Source organism: Colletotrichum aenigma (genome assembly GCF_013390185.1).
Source record: "Colletotrichum aenigma strain Cg56 chromosome Unknown KSG_Cg56_contig10, whole genome shotgun sequence".
NCBI classification, from domain to species: Eukaryota; Fungi; Ascomycota; class Sordariomycetes; order Glomerellales; family Glomerellaceae; genus Colletotrichum; species Colletotrichum aenigma.
In genome coordinates this window covers 2,844,856-2,864,181 of record NW_023500916.1, presented here as the reverse complement: position 1 = coordinate 2,864,181, position 19,326 = coordinate 2,844,856, and the positions used below count along the sequence as shown (strand labels likewise).

The 19,326-nt window shown below is 51.2% G+C and overlaps 6 protein-coding genes across 6 annotated transcripts; 4 read left to right on the top strand and 2 right to left on the bottom strand.

Moving 5' to 3' along the window:
• Positions 1-5,570: 5,570 nt before the first annotated feature.
• FUS8-0 (Cytochrome P450 monooxygenase FUS8) lies at positions 5,571-7,382 on the bottom strand (the record flags this gene model as incomplete). The annotated part of the gene is made up of 6 exons (XM_037329875.1): positions 5,571-5,724; positions 5,778-5,831; positions 5,897-6,519; positions 6,578-6,710; positions 6,762-6,971; positions 7,030-7,382. The coding sequence occupies 6 exons, from the start codon at positions 7,380-7,382 to the stop codon at positions 5,571-5,573; spliced, it is 1,527 nt and encodes a 508-aa protein (XP_037172425.1).
• A 1,075-nt stretch (positions 7,383-8,457) lies between these two features.
• CGCA056_v014632 (Oleate hydroxylase FAH12) lies at positions 8,458-9,867 on the bottom strand (the record flags this gene model as incomplete). Its single annotated transcript, XM_037329874.1, has 4 exons — positions 8,458-8,632; positions 8,693-8,861; positions 8,959-9,751; positions 9,817-9,867. The coding sequence occupies 4 exons, from the start codon at positions 9,865-9,867 to the stop codon at positions 8,458-8,460; spliced, it is 1,188 nt and encodes a 395-aa protein (XP_037171881.1).
• Positions 9,868-11,876: 2,009 nt separating this feature from the next.
• On the top strand, positions 11,877-13,274 carry CGCA056_v014631 (Phenylacetate-coenzyme A ligase; the record flags this gene model as incomplete). Its single annotated transcript, XM_037329873.1, has 2 exons — positions 11,877-12,120; positions 12,175-13,274. The coding sequence occupies 2 exons, from the start codon at positions 11,877-11,879 to the stop codon at positions 13,272-13,274; spliced, it is 1,344 nt and encodes a 447-aa protein (XP_037172423.1).
• Positions 13,275-13,953: 679 nt separating this feature from the next.
• Positions 13,954-15,342, top strand: CGCA056_v014630 (Acyl-CoA dehydrogenase; the record flags this gene model as incomplete). The annotated part of the gene is made up of 1 exon (XM_037329872.1): positions 13,954-15,342. One exon carries the CDS (start codon positions 13,954-13,956, stop codon positions 15,340-15,342), a length of 1,389 nt encoding a protein of 462 aa, XP_037171879.1.
• Positions 15,343-16,563: 1,221 nt separating this feature from the next.
• On the top strand, positions 16,564-17,139 carry Them4 (Acyl-coenzyme A thioesterase THEM4; the record flags this gene model as incomplete). The annotated part of the gene is made up of 1 exon (XM_037329871.1): positions 16,564-17,139. The coding sequence occupies one exon, from the start codon at positions 16,564-16,566 to the stop codon at positions 17,137-17,139; it is 576 nt and encodes a 191-aa protein (XP_037171872.1).
• Positions 17,140-18,321: 1,182 nt separating this feature from the next.
• On the top strand, positions 18,322-19,183 carry dltE-1 (putative oxidoreductase DltE; the record flags this gene model as incomplete). The annotated part of the gene is made up of 2 exons (XM_037329870.1): positions 18,322-18,519; positions 18,575-19,183. The coding sequence occupies 2 exons, from the start codon at positions 18,322-18,324 to the stop codon at positions 19,181-19,183; spliced, it is 807 nt and encodes a 268-aa protein (XP_037171871.1).
• Positions 19,184-19,326: the final 143 nt, after the last annotated feature.

Sequence of the window (19,326 nt, the reverse complement as noted above, 5' to 3'; positions counted from 1 at the left end):
TGGCCATGCGCGAAGAACTTGTATGTGACTTCCTGCAGGCCGCTTTTGTGAAGCATGTCGGCTCTTTGAGACCAAGTTAGTCTCTAAGTGCTTTTCAAGAAGAAGTCCGGTGTCTCTCATTAGTCCCCGCTAATAGGTGCAGCACTGCAGCTATGACTGGCACATGCAACTTAAGCACGTTGATTAGTGTATCAACCGCTGAGCCCACTTGGCTGCACATCAAGAGCCCTGGATCTTTGTAGAATATAGAACATATCTTACCTTCTGCGATTTGGAGTTTCCCATCGTTTGTATCGAGGGTGCGAATGTGGCAAGCTTGAGCCTCCTGAGCACGATGCTTGGCAGCCTGTCTGATGAGGGACTTCAGCTCTTAGTCGATGAAACCGAAGACACAAGAAAAGTTGATGAGTAGAACTATCTCTCGCTTCACCTCTGCGAGTGAAATCCGGGACCGTCCTTTATAGTAGCGAGTTCATCACCATCACGAAGAGCTTTTGTGTACTTTTCTTTTCGGCGTCAAAGTCATTTCCAAGAGCCGATAGCACCAGTCTGCCTAAGACCTTTTGAGAGCTTCTTGGGAACTTCTGAGGACTCTGGAATCAAGGGCCCTCACGATATGAAACTTGACCAACAACCTACGGCATTACTGGTCCCAATGTATGCCATTGCGAAAGGGACCTTTGGGAACCTTTTTTCCAATGGCTTAAGGGGGGCAAAAGCTGCAAATCAAGTTTGGATTCCACAGGTGCGGCATGCCGTCCGCACGCGCTGAGGCAGATGTGTTTTCCTTAGGTTCAGAGAAGACTACATGGTGTGCATCAAGCCACCCTGGAAGAGACAACGAACGCAGCGCCCTTGCACTGTAAGGGCACCTATCGAGAGAATCTTTTGGGCCCTTCTCTCAGGCCAACCAATTCTGGAATGACGACTATCTGGGTGGGACCTGCACGCGTCTACCACACCACACCTACCGGTCAGGTGTGAACGAGGCGGTCAGCAACGAAGGGTTTCGTGCGACACTACATGCGCTGCAAAATAACTCTACATGTACCCAACCAAGTTACCGCGTTAGGCTATGCACCATGGATGCAGGAGATCAGGCTCCCGCGAGGCAACCGGATTCCTTGAGAACTTTTTTGGATCGGCTCATGCCGCAAGTCCTCTCACACGACGAGACCACCCACCCCGGGGCTCGCCTCTTCTAGGTGTGCCTAGGCGACCAACTTCGAGCCACTTCGTGCAGAATTTCCACTTGCCAGCAGGCGCAGCGTGACGTACGTACGTGCATGACACCCCCTTTGTTAGACCTTTTGTGAACCTTTTTTTTTCCCCCTTTTGGGAACTTTTCGCAGCTCTCTTGGCGCGTCCTTGTATTAAATAGGCCACGGACGTCTCTGTTACGCTGGTACCCCAAGAGCAAGATGCAAACTGATTTCCCCAACACAACTTGCCTGTGCAACAGCTCCTTGCCAAAGTGCCGTCAAGTTGTCTGTTTTTCTTCTCTCAGTTTTCGCATTGCCGAGTCCCGCCGACATGGAGTCTCAGAACTACCCCTTCTCTGCCTATGCTTGGAATAGCACTCCGACAGGCCAGGACAACCAACATTTCCAATTCTTGTCATACACTCCCAATGAACCAAGCAACCATCAGGCAGTTGTGCACTTGGTTCCCGTCAGACCGCCCTCGGATGTCGCCATACCTCAACATCGAGTTGCGGAGTCCTCCATCGCCTCACACGCAGAGCTCGGCGAATCTAATACTAAGAGAAAGAGACGCAAATACGACAACTTGGACTGGGATGCCCACCAGCAAGAATTGAAAAAGCTCTATCTATTGCAGAACAAGACTCTGGAAGAGACGATGCATATCATGAAGGAGAGACATTCATTTGACGCCTCGTGAGCTCCTACACGTGCTCCTGCAAAGTTTAATATCTAACATACGCTCAAGGAAAAAGCTTTACAAGCTTCAATTCCGGACATGGAATTGGTCTAAAAATCTTCCCGCGACCCATTCACACTTCATGGTGAAGAAAGCAAGAGAAAGATGGGACAACGACAAGAAGGATACGGTTTTTATATACGGAGGGCAGCACTGGGACCCAGAGAAGGCGAAAAACAGCCTCATGCGAAATAAGAAAGCCGCAATACTCGGTAACCCGCAAGGTATATAGTATTCTGTTTCAATATTTTGTCCGATACAACTTTTCTACTAACACTAGATTAACAACAGACTTTCACACCCCGAAAGATGTGAGCTACAAGACGCCCAAGAATCACATACCATCACCGGCTGGAGTTTCCGTTCGAGAGAGCACAGCTGCTGAGTCAGATGACGATATGCCTGATGGAGACGGCGGGTATATGTTTTTAGACTATGTCCAAGGCGGTCCGCAGGATTCGGGCGCATCTTTTGATAATCCTGATTCGGATGAGGATCATGCGGATGAGTCGACTGATGACGATGATGAGGATGCTTTCTACCCAAGACAAAGGCAAGAGCTCATTGAACATGATGTTCCTACTATCAGAGCCGTAGGCCTTGCACGCTCTGGATATATCGAATTATGCGACATGGCGCGGAAGTGCAAGCAAAACGGCGAGGTGGAAGAGGCAGAAACATACTTTTTCAAAGCTATCCGGGGTCTTGATCAAGTCATGGGTCCAGCACACGACGACACGAAGAAGGTGAAGTATGAATGCGCCAGTCTTCTCGCCGAGACTGGACAGATGCAAAAGGCCGACACCATCATAGACGACCTTACACGCGAGCACGTTGATGCGTTCGGCAATGAAGATAGACTTACTCAGCAGCATGTTCTGCATGCGGTTGAGCTGCTGGAGACATGGAACAGACCGAAAGATGCGTTTGGTCTCCTTTCTCGGTCGAAGTACATCATGGACACTCGAGGGGTAACCGGAAGCATTAGACGACGAACAGCCACAAGTTGCGACGGAACTTTGTCCGAAGATGATTTTGAGATCAGAAGTATTGCTCAGGAGCTTGATGCGACAGACTGCATTGCTGTGGTGAACTATGGTTTGGGAGTCGCCAAGTCCCACGTACGAGCGGATGACGAAGGTTCCGAAGTTCTGTTGCAGGCTATCATTCGACACTGCAAACGCTACTCTCCAGACCGCATCGTACAACATCTCCAAGCTCTGGCAGAATTGCTGAATCTTTACCGGAGACTGGAGAGGGTTGATTTGCATGAACCGCTCTTTAGAGAGGCAGAAAAAGATTGCAAGACGTTATGGGACGACTATGTTTGGTGTGCGGAAAAGTTCCAGTGCATTGAGGTTATGGAGGCCGCCATGCAGTTGGCAGCCAACATATTGAAGTGCGGTTTCACGGCCATCGCCACTCGAATATTCCGGAGGGTAGATGAAAAGGCCGAACAACTTTTCGAATTCGATGACGAGCGAACGGTATGGATATGCATCACCATTGGACTGGTATACCAGACTCATATGTCTTGGAAAGATGCTTCGGAATGGTTCGAAAAGGCCCTCGCTGCGACGCTCGCGAATGATTGTAAATGGCCAAAAGACGATGGCATTGTTCGGTCTCTGGAGACCGCGTTAGACAGACGTTATTTTTCCTACCTTTCTGACGAGGGCAGACCATTCAAGACGGTATTTGGTGTATCTGGTGTTACAATTCGTCCAGGAAGACTTCACTTGGACTGATTGGGAAGCTTGGTAGGCAGGCTACCAGAGGCACATTGGTATTTCAATGCTCAGCATCTCGGCCGTTACAAGATTTCTGATGGGGAGGAAGACATAGTGATGTAACTTATAACGCATTATTTTCAAGAGATTGCTGACTAATCATATGTTGGTTAATACGCGGGGCTTCTGCTAGATGCGGAATGAAGGGCCCGCGGGAGTGTCGCTTCTCTCTGATGAATTCAATCCGCCCCACTGCTTCAATAACAAATAGAGGCAGCCATGCAGGTGCATCAGAGACGCGACTGCCTACTAAGGTATCATCATAGGAAAATGAATGACCCCGATGGTCCCTAATGTCGAAGAACTTTCAGTCTGATGTTGTGGCTGAAGGGATCTGTCTGGTTGGCCAAACCGGCTTTCGCTCGGGTTTCAGTCGGAATTGACGGTGCGAGAATGGGACTGAAAATGAGTTTACTCTCATGCTAAACTGCCCCAGTCGTATTCCCTTCAGACAGTTGCCCTGTGAAAATTAGTGGCGTTTGGTCACATTCCTTTTCGCAGTTGATAGGCTGTTCATGGCCTCATTTTCGTGGAGTCCTGACACTTGACGTTTTGGTCAATTGACTCAATCGGGCATCAACCAGCTCAGAAATCACTCCCTCGTCCTTAGCCTAATGACCCATGTCTACGTCTTAAAGTGATTTGGGAAACATGGCCAGATTCCCATCAACGAATGCGCTGCATGAGAGGTGAACGGGGTCAACTCGGCATCCTTGTGTTGCATCTTACTTTGGGTAAACGTGAGATGCCTCGACCAAATCAAGCTAATGAAGAGACTTTAAGCGATTGTCGGGTATTCTGTGTTTAGGTTGCTTCAAAATAAAATGCGGAGGACCATTGGCTGTGTGATTCTCAAGCAAGTTTCCAGGTCAAACAACCCCTCTTCCAAGGCGGGTCTCGGTGAATTACAACCTCTCTCCTACCCAGGAACCCCTCTTGTTCCTGCCACTGTCAATCAGTCATCAACAAGTTACATTGCGTCGCCCCGCCGGCGGGACAACTCTACCTAGTGCCGCAGCATCTCTCGCAACATCCGCGTTTTCCGGGCCCTTTGTCAAAAAGCCGCCGCCGACCGGGACCGCCAAGCCGGTGACTTTCTCGCCGGGGACCCCCCGTGGACCTTTTGCTCGTCGTAACCCATGCGCTGCGCAGTCTCCCCGTCTCCACCAGGGACCGCTTGGATGAGCTTTTTGACTCTGCCCGTCCCCGGGGTAGGCGACCAGGTTCTCCGTTGTTCACTGAGACGATTCTGTCAGATGACATGCCATTTGGCCCCATCGACAGAGAGACAACAACGGCGTGTGCACAGTACGAGGCCTTCGTAATTGGTCACACAATAAGCTTCCCGTTTGCATGTGAAAGCTGCGATACCCACTGTAACGTCAAGCTGAGCACTTTCCTTCTGGATAATCAGAAACGGTAAGTCCTTCGTCCCATGCGATTTGTAGGTTTGAATAAGCACTGGCGAAACTTTGAGGAGGCAAGCTCAGCTGCGCTTGTAAGGGTCAGGTCAGCGGATCGAGCCCGACGGATGGAAATGATGTACTGTGTAGGGAACCAGTGGTAGAGAAGTTGGTAAAACTTTTCGTTGTTCAATTTCAAGGGCTGCCTATGCCTGGGCCATGCTATCTAGGGTGTCTTGAGCTCCATGGGTAGTTCTCTCTGCGTGCCGTGAAATGCCGTCTCCCAAACTCCGACTCCGGTGTCGTGGGCCGTGAAATACAATCCAAATTCTATAGATGCACGCAACGCGGAGATGCGCAAAACAGTGAGGTACAATCTCTTTCATCAACGTGACAGTTCATTTCGGGTCTTCTGGCGTGGGGGTTTTGTGGAGGCTCAGTTCCTGGGCTTGAGCACCACCTTCCAGTGACCAGTCGCAAATTGCATGGTGATGTACTGGCGGAAGTCAATGTCCTGTCCAGGAACCTCGAGAACGTCGAATCTCTGAAGAAGGTTGGCTGCGACCATTCTCATCTCGGCCCATGCAAAGCTAGAGTTCTGTCAGAATAGAGATCGACAGCAGAGGGGAAAGCATCAACTTACTTGATACCGATGCAAGAGTGCTTGCCTCCAGAAAAGGGGTAGTAAGCATCCATGCTAGTGCAAATGTTAGTTGCTTCTGGAAAAATTCTAGACAGAACCCAAATGCCGTGGCCACTTACTCGGGAGCGGGAGCACCTTCGCGCTTGTCCTCGGCCAACCATCTCTCAGGCCAAAAGCGCTCAGCCTGGGGCCAAAACTCTTCGTTGCGGTGCAGGTCGCGGTAAGAGGCAGAGACGACGGTGTGAGGAGGAAGGTCGTAGCCACAGAGATTGACCCACTGGTTGCCGGTGCGGCGGCCCATCTCAGAAGCGATGGGGTGCAGGCGGAGGTTCTCCTTTATGCAAGCCTCAAGGTACTCGTACTCAGGCTCGCTGCGCACTGCTTTACTGGTGACGATTTCGTCGTTGAAGCCCTTGGAAGGGAGCGAAGCGAACAGCTTGGCACGGACGTCAGGGTTGCGCGCCAACTCGAGGAAGAGGCAGCCGATAGTGCCGGATGTAGTCTCGGAGCCGGCGAGGAGAATTTCTGCCATCTGGTCGACGATGTCACGGGCGTTCATGGTAGTGCCGGTGTCAGGCTTCTTGCCTTCCTCGATCAGGTGCTGGAGAAGATCGCGGCGTTCGATATCGTGTGTGCGTTTGCGGCGTTGGACGACGGCGTCGATAGCGGTAATCATCTCGGCGGGCCAGTCGAATTGAATATCAATGCCGAACGAACGGAAGAACTTCTTGACGTAGACGGTCTGCAATTCAAGTCAGATAAAGATGATCGCTTAGAAGACTTGGACTTGTAGGTCTCACCTGGTATCTCTTGCTAAGACCATCGAAAATGGAGCGGGGAATGGACTTCCAGATTCTCTCGTCGACACCGTCTTCGATCATGCTGTCTGGGTTGGTCTGGCCAAAGCCCTTTCCGAAGGAACATTCTCCCATACTGTTTACGTTAGCAGTGATGCTTTGGCAAATGGTGTCTCCTTCAACCTACATGTCAAGAGCAACATTGTGAAGATCGTCCATCAAGTCAACTTCGATGCCCTTCTTGGCATAGTAGACGGGGTCGGCATTGATTTGCGTCTGGTACTTGTTGAGGAGATCACGAACAGTCGTCTTGAAGAACATCTCGAGATTGTCGATGTAGTTGACCGTGAAGGCGGGTGACAAGAAACGCTTGAGGCGCTTGTGCGGCTCGGGGCGGCTGTAGAGGTAGGACTTAGTCTTAGACCATGCTATCGTAGGATCGCGTAAACACTTACATTTCACCAAAAAGACCGGGGCTGAACTTGTCGCGAGAAATCTCAGCGTACATGGCAACCTTGGGGAGATCGGTCTTGACCAAAATGGTCTTCATGGCTTCCTTGTCTGAGATCCAGACCTGACGAGGTCCGAGACGCACAATGCCTCCATACTTCTTGTGACTTGTTTGCACCAACTTCCAAATGTTTCCAGTAGAGAAGAGATATTGGAGGTGAAGATTGGTCAAAGGGGCGTACCATGGACCCGGGACCTTTCTAAGAGGGGACTTGTAGTTGTTGATCTTGTGCTTGATCTGAATACCGGCAAAGATGACTACCGCGAAGTAGATCGCGATCATGTAAGCCGAGGCCATGTTGTCTGAGACTTAGACAGATGATGTCCAAGTCAATGCTTTCAATCTCAATGAAGTGAACGACTGACAATATGGGATGATGGGTTTTGAAGTACTGGACCAAGCGAGAACGAGTGATCAATGTGAGAGACACTGACACTACTTGTACCAGAGCAGACAGACGATCACTCATGGCATAGTCCAGCCGGACCTTCCACTCGGTATTGCCAATATAGGATGAACACTCGTTATTTTCTTCCCGTCGGACTGCTTCCAATACCGTCTTGCGTGCCTCTACAAGCCAACCCAGGCCGGAGCATACGGCCGTGGCCCTGGGTCTCGAAGCTGATGCGATTTGCACGACTCAGGCCCTATCCAGTATTCGCACCTATGTGAGGCTGCTGTGATGCGCTGTTTCAACCCGTGTGAACTTTATTAAATTAAGTCGGACGACGGGGTAGCTGCCCCATGCTTCCTGAAATCCTGGGAGGATGTAAGGTGGTGTGCATCTCCAAGCCCCAGCCCGAGGCTGGCGCGAATCGGGAGGTCCAGATTCGGGTTGACATAACTGGGCTTTCCTTGACTAAGCGCCTGCGTGTCATGCGAAGAAGAGACAACATGGGGGATATGTTGCATTCGATTTCTGAAATCTCACGTATTGGCTGTAAACTTTTTTCAAGATCGGAGAGACCCATGTTCTCCGTACGGGAGCCCGTACGGTCGCTCATCGTGCTCTGGTCTAGGCAGTTTCCCAAAACGGCAACAAAAGCACGTTGTTGACAGAAGGCCTGCGACGCGGCGCTGCGTACGTAACTTGATCAACGACCGTCAGGCTCGGCCTGCAACAACTTGTCAGATAGTCGCCGACAAATTGCGTGTTCACAGTTGAGCCATGGTTTCAAGTGCAATTCCAGCCTTGGCCAGCCATTTTGTCTAGATTTTCTTTGTCTCCGCAACTAATTCTAATGCTTGCCACTCTCTAGCGAACTCTAACTCTTGCGGAGTTGAACCAAAAAAAAGTCTATGTCTATCACTTCGTCTATTTGCGTCTAAAATCAAGAGGAGGGGGTTTTTATGAGTTGTTTGTGGCAACTCTTTATTTGGCCCATCTCATGCGGCCAGGGCAGGTCGGGTCGTTCTCGACATACTTGAGAGTGCCGAAGACAGACCAGAGCTGGCCCAGGAAGCTGCGCTCGTCGGAGTGGTACAGGTCGCCAAGGAGGGGCTTGATGGCCTCAGTGGCCTCATCGGCCTTGTAGAAGGGAATGCGACTGAGCGATATTAGCAATGAGATCTTATCGGTGTTTCAAGTGAGGGGCGAATGATCTTACGGGAAGAGGTGGTGAACGACGTGCTTCTCAATGATACCGTGGAAGAGGTGCTTGCCAACGAATCCGAAGTCGCGGTCAATGGTGGCCAGGGCACCCTTGACGAAAGTCCAGCCGTCCTCGTTGTAGTGGTAGACGTCAGGGTGGTTGTGGTGGAGGTAGGTGATAGCAACTGAGGGGTATCGATTAGCACTCTATCAAACGCGAAAACGCTCGAAAACTCTCATGAGTTCCGGGGTGAACAGTAAGAGAAAGGGGTTAGTGCATACCGAGCCAGTGGTGGACCCACAAGTACGGGACGGCGTAAAGGAGGAGAACAGTGGAGACGTCCAGGATCTGGGCGGCCTTGTAAAGGATGGAGAGGGTGATGGCCAGGCCAAGGTCGGAAATGGCAATGAAGATAGCCTCATTGGGACGGAAGACGGCGCTGAAGGGGTCGAAGTGGCTGACGTTGATCCAGCGTCCAAGAGCGCTGACCTCGCGCTGCTTGCTGCCCTTGCCCGCAGTGGCGTTGAAGAAGAGGTACATCTGCCATCCGAACAGCTGGTGGCCAAGGAGGTTCATGAGCTGGAGGATGGGGGTGTCCTCGAAGAGCTCGTGGAGGTCGATGGCACCAAACAAGGGCTTCTTGGAGGTCTTGGGCTGAGTGGCGGGGACGAAGGCCATGTCCTTTTGCATGTGACCGGTGAAGCGGTGGTGACGGTGGTGAGAGAACTTCCAAGAGAAGTAAGGGACCATGAGGGAGGAGTGGAGCACCCAGCCGACCACGTCGTTCAGCTTCTGGTTCTTGGAGAAGGCACCATGGCCGCACTCGTGACCCAAAATCCAGACACCGGTGCAAACGAGACCCTGGACGAAGCCGTAAATCATCCAGGCGGCACCTCGGACGATGGGGTCCTGAATGGCGGGGATGTAGGTGAGAGCAGCCCACACGAGGGCGGCCACCATGGAGTAGTCCCGGAAGACATAGTAGAAGGACGTCCAGAGCGAAGGCTCAAAGCAGTGAGCGGGAATGGCGTCCCTGATGGTCTGGATATCAGGGTACTCAGGCTCAGAGGTCTTCTGGGATGAGGGTCAGTTCGGTTCATCGATCGAGATCGCGGTCCGGAAGGAGGCTCCCGACTAACCTGCTGGGGCTTCTCGACCACCGCGGTCGTGGTACGTTGACGAGCCGCCATTGTGTGTGACGGGTGCAACCTGGGATGTTTGAGATGCTTCTGTCTATAGGCTGGCGTATATGAGATGAACAGAAGTCTCCTCAGGTTCAAAGCTGAGAAAGAAAGTGAAGGTCGACGGAGCAAAGGCACCAGATGAAGCTGGGGGAAGACGGAAAAAAGGTGAAAATTCTCGCTTGCCCGAGGTAAAATGGGTAGGTGCGATTATCGCTTTTGCGGAAGGGGGGATGGAGAAAAAAAAACTACTGCGTAAGGGACTTGGCTGTCACCGCCACGGCACATGCAACGACGTGTCTTCTCCTTGTTCTTTTTTCGTTAAGGACCCAGCGCCAACCTAGACGGCAGTGGGTCAACGTCGGTTCCATGGTCAGGGACGTGGACGATCTGCTGAATAGGGGTCCAAACAGTCTGGACTTTGTTGCCCACATGCATTGCCATGGGCCGGCAGAAAAAAATTACGATGGTCAGTGTGCCAATGGCAAGTGTTTGGAATCGCGCGAGTGTCAGCCAAAGACGTGACTCGCGGCCAGGACCAACCTTGTGGCCGCCGGCCGATAGCCTCGCAGAGCCTCGGACCAGACGCCTTCCGCAGTGCACTTCATGACTCAAATTGGTTCAGTACAAGCCACCTCTTCTTTGTCCTCTGCTAGAATTACTCAGGAGAAACGCTGAAGAGCTCGGAACCGCGTGGTGGCGCGGCGACCGCCTGCCCGTTCCGTTTGTCTCTTGATGCGTTGTCCCTGAGTATCCAAAACCGACTGCGACACTACAACATGCACACACCGTATATCGCAGAGATAGAGAGACACAGAGAGGCAACCCACACTTGCCCGCCTTTCGCAGGCGGTGAGCAACGCTCTCTCACTCTGTTGAGACCCGCGGATCTGTCGTGCTGTTTTGAATCTTTCGATCCATGCATATCCAAGAAGAGGCTTCCTCGGTTAAACAGGACTAAGCGCTATCGGGCCTAGCGGTTGAAGATATGCCAGGGTTCGGCTCCACGTGCGAATTGCAAGAGGCTTGGAAAACCCACAAAGAAGGCACCCTCAACCCCAACACTTTTACCCCTGGCTCTCTGCGACTTCGTACGGGAAGATTGACCCCCCCCCACTTTGCGTTTGAGCTTGAACCTCGTTTAAACGTCTCTTCCAACGCGGGTGGGTAGTGGCCACAGGACCCTGAGAACCCCTCCTTCTGCTGTTGACAGAGGGTTTCTTTTGGGCAGACTTCATTGGCCAATTCTTGCGACTCTCTCTCCATCTTCTCCAACCGCCCCAAGACCCCAAACCGAACCGCGTGTCCCCAAGTGTTCTCAAAACAAGGGACCGTGCGATAACGTCGCGACCCACTCGGGGAAGATCGGGTACGGATAGAAAGGTTCAGAGAGACACCACAAGCCATGGACTCCTCGGATTCATATATCTGCGCAAACTCTCCCTTTCGTGGCGTCTCCAGCTGCGTCCACGCCGTTACCTATCCCAAGTTGCCCATCACCATCAAGCCTAGGCGCAAGGGTAGGGCGCACGGGAATGTCGGCGCACGGTCGCTGAGAGATTCCAGCATCAGTGATCCGGCGTAATCAAAAAAGCTTAAACGGCTTCTTTATGGGTTTCTAGAATTGAGGCTGGAGAGACAGGCTTCTAGGGCAAACCTACGGTGTATTTCAATCTCCTCGCCGACTTCCGCCCTCTTCGTCAATCAGTCCATTTTGCGAGTTGGTCCTCTTTGACAATAGTCACAAGTCCCTGCAGGTCCGAACTCAATCTGTCGTAACGCAAAACACAACTGAGGATATCCATGAATGATGACGGACGCCGGGGCAACACTCAGCCTCCGACAAAGGCCGGGGACGGTCGTCCACCTGATAATTAGGGAGTGAACCTTGACCACCTGTCTCATTTCCGCTGTCATGGACCAGAGTCGTTTTCGGTGATTTATCAGTTGAAGCTGAATGTCGACTTCGCAACAATCCTGGAACCAAGTTACTCGACTCAACGCGCCTACAGACCAACATGACAGTTCCCAAAGTCAATGGCGCCGGCAACAGAGACCTCACGGAACTCCTTGAGTTCGTGAGGTTGAACTCATCATACTATGCCAAATTTTGGGAGTCCAGGGGAGTCCAGAAAGAGGCAACAGTCTCACTCAGAGACTTGCCTACAGTTGATCATGAGTCGTTTTGGGAATCCAATACGTGTCTCAACAGCCAAGTCATAACGTCAAAGCAGAAAGATGGTATCATCTTCAAGACTGGAGGTGGGTAGTTCTTGAGTGCCCGAGACAAATGAAGCCCCGGCTCACTGATCTTAGGCACAACCAACCACCCCAAAGTCTCATTTTATGACCAAAAAGAATTTCATGGTCTTTCATCGCAGTTGGCAGAGTCGCTGGCGCGATGTGGTGTTCGCGAAGGAGACATGGTCGCCAACTTATTCTACGCCGGCGACCTCTACGGCAGTTTCTTGCTTCACATCCTGTCGGTGTATCACCTACCGTGTGGCGCCATTCAACTCCCAGTCGCTGGACATGTCGGTATCCCATCAATGGAGAGACACATTGTTGAATTTGAGGCCACAGTCGTTCTAGCCACAGTCACAACAATGTCGCAGCTAGCAGAACGCATCCTCGAAGCTGGGAAGACGCACCCTTCCGTGCGGCTGCTCTTGTTCTCCGGCGAAGCATTCTACGACGACCAAGCGGGACTTCTGAAGGCAGCGTTCCCCAACGCAACTATCCGATCCGTAGTTTACGGCTCCATGGACTGCGGAATCATTGGTCTACCGCCAAAGCCCGAGGACTACAACAACGACCCCCGTCTTCACCAAGTCAACAGCCCCAACATCATCGTCGAGATCGTCAACGACGACGGCGAGATCACGACAACCCCAGGCGAGCCGGGCAGCTTGGTCGTCACGAACGTGGAGCGCCGTCTGATGCCCATTATCCGCTACCCGTCCGGCGATCGAGCCGCGTGGGTTGATCCAGCGCTTGGTCTTTTCCGCGTCCTTGACAGGGACCGCACGGCCATCCGCCTCGGCCCCGTCTCCATCGACTTTGTGGACCTGAGACGCATCGTCTCGACGGTTCTCAAAGACAGACCGGTGGGCAAGATCCAAGCCGTCGTCACGCGCGAAGATAGGAAAGACCTTCTCACTTTGAACGTCGCGTACAAGCCGACCACAGACGAGGAGAGTTCGCAGTTGCAGGCAGGGCTGAGAGGAGAGCTCGGGGTAGTGCGGCCGATGTTTCGGGAACACGTCGAGAAGGATTTAGTCAACGAGCTGCAGGTGAACTTTGTCACCATGCAGGAACTCGCTGTCAATCCTAGGAGTGGAAAGATCGCCGAAGTGCTTGACCTTAGGTCAACTACAGTGTTAACCTTTACGGACGTCCCACACCACGATACCTAGAGTTTAGAGTATTGCGTGATCAGACGTCCATTTAGCCAGCCATAACGTTTCGTTTGATTGGTCGCAATACAACACGAATTATGAGCACGTTAAACGGTCTTGGCATCCTCTTGGTTGGGAATGTCAATGAAATAAGCTTTCGTTCTCGCCAAGAGCCGGTGGGACGCTCTTGATACTCTTCAGTCTGGTGCATTGGTCGTAAACCCACGCGCGACAGGCGCCCAGGCCCAAACGGATATCGTAGGCCGGGACATATCAGGACCCCGCTGGTTGTCTCTTTGACGCGGAGGAGATCCCCTGTCGCTCCCAGCCCCGGACGAACCGGCCGGTAGTCACTCAATTGCGGAGATATCCAAATTGGGCCCAACGTGGATACGCGCTTGACTCGCGTGGACCCTGCGCTCCCTCGCATTGAAGGCGCATCGACTCTGATACAGACTTCACATGGAAGTGCTGCTGCGGCCACAAACTCTACTGTGTAGTAATCTCGCAACGCTTTGGCAACCAGTTTTACTGCGGCGTTTCCCGCCTGCATATTTCTTCAAAGTGATCCCGATAGCAGAGAATCCGAGTATCAGACCGTTCATGCCCCCCAGCCACCTTCGCCTCCCGTGGATCGCACGTCTATTCAGTAGCATCTAACACCATCTCGTAAAACCGAGCACGGTAACGTCGCAGCATGTCCGCCAACCATACCGGGTCACCGAAGCCAGTGCTCCCAAACAAGGGACGCACGGCGGTTGGCACCCTCGCTCCGTACTGCCCCGAACCTCCCCCCCTATTCTCCCTCCGTTCCCAAGCTGACATCCAAGCCCGAGATAGATGGGGCGAGCCGGCGTGGTTCAACGCGCTTGAAAGCCCATACTACAATGACTCTCACCGGAGGTTCCAAGCATACGTGCGGGATTTTGTCGACACCCACCTGCTCCCGTATGCGCAGGAGTGGGAAGCCGCCGGCGAGTGCCCCTTGGCCGCCAGACTGCAGTTCGCCAAGTCCGGTCTTGCTTTCCTCGACGTGCCCAGGGAGTACCGGCCGAGGGATCTCATGACAATCGCGGGGATCCCATTCGACGAGCTCGATGGCTTTCACGAGCTCATCCTGATGGACGAGATGGCCCGAATCCCCAGCGGGGTGCCCCTCGCGCTGGCGGGAGCGTCGAACGTGGGTGCCCCGCCCGTCTGGACGGCGGGGACCGAAGAACAGAAGAGACGGTGGCTGCCGGGGCTTTTCACTTGGGAGACGAGTTTCTGTCTTGCCATCACGGAGCCGACGGCTGGCAGTGATGTGAGCGCGATACGAGCCACTGCTGAGAAGACTGCCGATGGGAGGTTTTACGTTGTCAACGGGCGTAAGAAATGGGTTACTGGCGCGCCGTGGGCGACTCATATGACTACCGCTGTACGGATGGGTGAGCCTGGTCGAAGCGGTATCTCACTTCTCGTGGTACCTCTGCATTCGCCAGGCATTACGATCAGGAAGATCCACAACTCCGGTCACAATGCGGGCGGCTCATCGTGGGTCATTCTGGAGAACGTGAAAGTTCCGGTCGATCACTTGCTGGGGAAAGAGAACGGCGCCTTCCCCATCATCATGCGCAATTTCAACAAAGAGCGCTTCATTTTGACGGTGGACTGCAATAGGCAAGCACGGATTTGTCTCTCGGAAGCGCTACAACATGCGCACGATCGCGAGACATTCGGAAAGCCGCTTGCCTCCCATCAAATTATCCGCCATAAACTCACCACCATAGCGCGTGAGGTTGAGGGGCATTGGGCTTGGTTGGAGCAAATAGCATACCACGTAAAGATCCACGGCTGGCAGACCAAGGACGTCGCCAGCAGAATCGCGCTTGCAAAGATCCAAGGCGGCAGAATGGTTGAACAGGCCGTCAGGGAAAGCCAGCAGATACACGGCGGAATGGGTTTCGAAAAAGGCGTGACAATGACAGAGCAAATCTCACGCGACCTGCGTCTGAAAGTCATTGGCGGGGGAAGCGAGGAGATCCTGAGCGATCTTGCATGGCGGGAAGAGCACAAACGGGCTTCAGGCCTAGGCGCAAAACTTTAGGCGCGTGGAAGGTCTGCGTCGAACAAGCTTAAAGAGAGTTTATGTAGCCCTGAATCATTTTTCTTTCCTCTCACGGTGATGAATTAGTTGCCAGTCTCGGACGCTCGGCTTCCCTAGTCGTCGACAGTGGTTCGATTAGGAATTGTGAGTCATTAGTTGACGGCTGTCTAGGCCTTGGCCTTCCGAAGACGTGGGTAACCATTTTGTGAAGAATTCTTTTGTGAATTTTTATATGACCAGGGATACATAAGAGGTCCCCCTGACTCTAACTACCCCCTATATATCTAGTAAACTACCCCTATTAACTACTACTACGCTATAGCGATCATGTATATATTCTTAAGTTCCTTTAATAAAGTATTATACTTTAATAATATAAAACGTTTAATTTAATTAATATTATATAGTTCATATATTTTAAAGTTTATTTTAATATACTTAAAATATCTCTATATTTTAGTTTAATAATATATCGTTTTATTAAGGTATACTAATAAAAAATAGTAGTATGTTTAGTATATTATTAAGCTTTATACTAAAGGATTAAGTTATATATATAAAAATCTATATACTTTATTTTAGTTCCTTTAAGTAATTATAAAAAAGCTATTACTACTTTTAAAGCAGTAATAAATATTATTAATATAGTATAATAATAATATCTTAATATTAAACGAGTAATAAGTTATAGTAGTATAAAGAGGGAGATACTTACCCCCTAGTGATTCGCGCTCTCTTTATATACCTCTACAAGTAGCTATAGAGGTTTCTCTTTAAACTATCCTAGCTCTCGAATATTTCCCTATGAAAGTTATATAGCAGTCAACAAGGTGCGCCTCTAGGCGGCAAACTGCAGAAGAAAAGTTAGAAGGGAAGAAAGAGACGTGGGCAACTCGAACCCAAACATCCACGTGTCGTCCGATATGCTCTTCAAAATGTGACAAAGATATTCGTTTGAGAGTTGTCCAATCTCAAGCTGAAGGTTCCAAGGGCAAAGTCTAAAATACGCCTCGAGATCGCCTACGCGTTGTGGTACGTGGTTGACAGTTGAACAGGCAGCTCCCCCTGTCCACGCCAGCCTCGGAACTACCCAGAACCCCGCATAACGAAACCGAGGCAACTCCATCCAAGCAACCCCTCACCTAAGCTATCAGTCGTAATTTTGTTCACCGCAACTATCATGCTTGACTGACGATCGCGCTCAATGCCCTCCCTTTCGCCATGACATCCGAAGCCGTCAAGTCGCATCCGGAATACCAACACTTCGCATCCATACCATGGTGCGCAAAAGTCCTCGCCAAGTTCGACTCGCCCTCCCACGTAGTCCAAGTATCGGCGAATAGGACAATCTTGCCAACAAAAGAGAACTCATATGTCGGCGGGACTCTCAACACACCGAACACCATCACCGCCTGGCTTGTTTTGCACCCGCGTCCACAACCGCCAGATTGGAAAGTCGACGAGTTGTGTTCGCTCATCACCCTGAAAGATGGCATGATCGGCTTTCCCGAGGCGGCTCACGGGGGAGCCGTTGCGTTGATTCTGGACGAAGTCACGGGCATGACGATTGTAGCGCAGAGACCCGAAGGCGCGGAACCCAACAAGGACTTCCGAACGGCGTATCTGAACACGACGTTCCTCAGACCAGTCCCTGCGCCGGGCACGATTCTTGTCAGGTCCAAGATCTCCAAGATAGAGGGGCGGAAGAACTTCGTCAGTGCGCAGATAGAAGATCAAAACGGAGAAGTTCTGGCCAAGGCAGAAGTTCTGTACATCTCGATACGAACCAAGTTGTAGAAGAAATAACTTTATTTGGACGAGGTGTTGAAGGGCAGGGTTGGCGTTGCATACAGGTATTCTGCTCAGGGGACGAGTCAACCAATCTGCCCTCTCATTCATAGACTTAGAGACCAAAGCATTTTCTGGAGCGGTAGATACAATTGATCGAGTTCACTCAACGCATCCCGAAAAGCAGCTGAAAGAGTATTAGTCGTGGTAAGTTTGCTTGGCCAAGTCTAAAAGTTGTGAAGCAACAACTTTGACTACTTTAAATCACCCTCTGTGCTGGAGGCCTTAAAACACCGGGTCTCATCTTAAAAGGCGCGAGTAACTTCATGTTTGTGCTATTTGAACCCATTCCGTTATTCGACAACGAAGGTCCGATCATTGAACAGGCAGCGTTGGTGGGTGCCAGTCATGTTGGCTCTTAGCCGGGTTTGATACCGCTTAATATATCAACGTCTGATTTGCTAGGAACTATGAAACTAGTCTATCCCTATCAATATACGATAGCATAAATCAGCTAGTTAAGTCCGGAGAAGCCCTACGCTCGAAAAGACTACCTCAACATGTGGTCTTACCTACGTACGTTCCTCATTTTTGCCCGTCTGCTGCAAGATGTCGCTACGACGATGTTCAATTGGTGAGTCTAATGCATACGACATGATGACAAAGGTTTCTCGAAAATTCGTGTCTTGAGTGACGTCGGATTTGTTGTGTGAAAAATGCTTAGTCGAAAGGGGCGAGCTTCTAATGTTGGTTGTGGGGGTAATCCGAGCTCATCGTGAAATTTTCATTGGATGAAGTGTGGCGATACTGGACCGGCCCAATCCACAAGCGGACCGCCCCGCGTACAATATCACGCCAGCGGAAGCTGGAAAGCACCAACAAATAGTTCTAAAACTAGATAGGACCAGATCGGCTGATAAATGCGAGTGTCGCTTACAAATGGAGACGCGATGTCCGTGGAAACAACTCCTACATGGACAATGGTTCACTGTATTAGCATATAAGGTATCATGTCTAAAGCCACTTCTGTCTAGGCAATTGAGATCCAGAAGAATAAAAGAAACCAGAGAGTCTTCTGAAACTACTATCATACCTCTTTCGCTTAGCCTAAAAACAGTCTCTAGCCAGGTACTCATCAACTCATCGTTCACGGACCTGCCCGACTGCAACTCTACATCCCAAATCGCAACCATGACTCTGCCCTATAACAAAGTTCTTCTCGTCGGAGCCACTTCTGGCATTGGTGCTGCTCTTGCGGAAAAACTCGTTGAGAACGGCATCTTCGTCATTGCTGCGGGAAGACGAAAGGAGAACCTCGACAAGTTCGTCGCCAAATACGGTACCCACAAGACCGCAGGAGTACCTGTTGATATTCTCAAGCTTGATTCGGTAAGCTAAATTGGACTTCAACCCATGACGTTCTCGGTCTAACCTCATCCTGTAGATCCCGCAGTTCGCAGAGTCGATCATCAAGGAACACCCTGATCTAGACTGTGTCTTCCTCAACGCTGGAGTCCAACGAGGCATCGACTTCACGGCCCCTGAGTTTGTGGACCTTGACATCGTGTATAACGAGCTCTTGGCAAACTACCTTTCTCACGTTCACCTCACCAAAGCCTTCTTGCCGCACCTCCAAAAGCAGAACAAGCAAGCGGCTTTGCTATACACCACCTCTCAGCTCGGCCTCATCCCGATGAAGCGCTGCCCCAACTACAGCGGCTCGAAAGCTGCCATGCACGGCTTTATTCTCGCACTCAGAGCCCAGCTGAAGTCTAGCGCCAGCAAAGTCAAGATTGTGGAGGTGTACCCTCCAGCAGTCCAGACAGAGCTCCACGATGCCAAGAACCAACCGGACTTGAAGAATGGGCCTGAGATAGGCATGCCTGTAAATGAATTCGTGGATGAGGTTTACGAGAGATGGGTTGGCGGAGAGGAGCAGATTCCTGTTGGAACCGCAAAGCCAATGTTTGACGCTTTTGAGAACAAGCGTCAGGAGTACTTTGGCACCTTCAATGCTCAGATGGACGAGGTCTTGGTTGATTTCACGGCATGATCAGCTGAATCGACAGTGATATTAGATGGCTAGGTAGATAAGAGGATAGAGAAAATGTGAGAATTTTACTTGTGTCAAAGATACCACCCACGACAGGCCATATCAACGCACCGGTTCATAATTATTGTCTGAAGCTGCATACG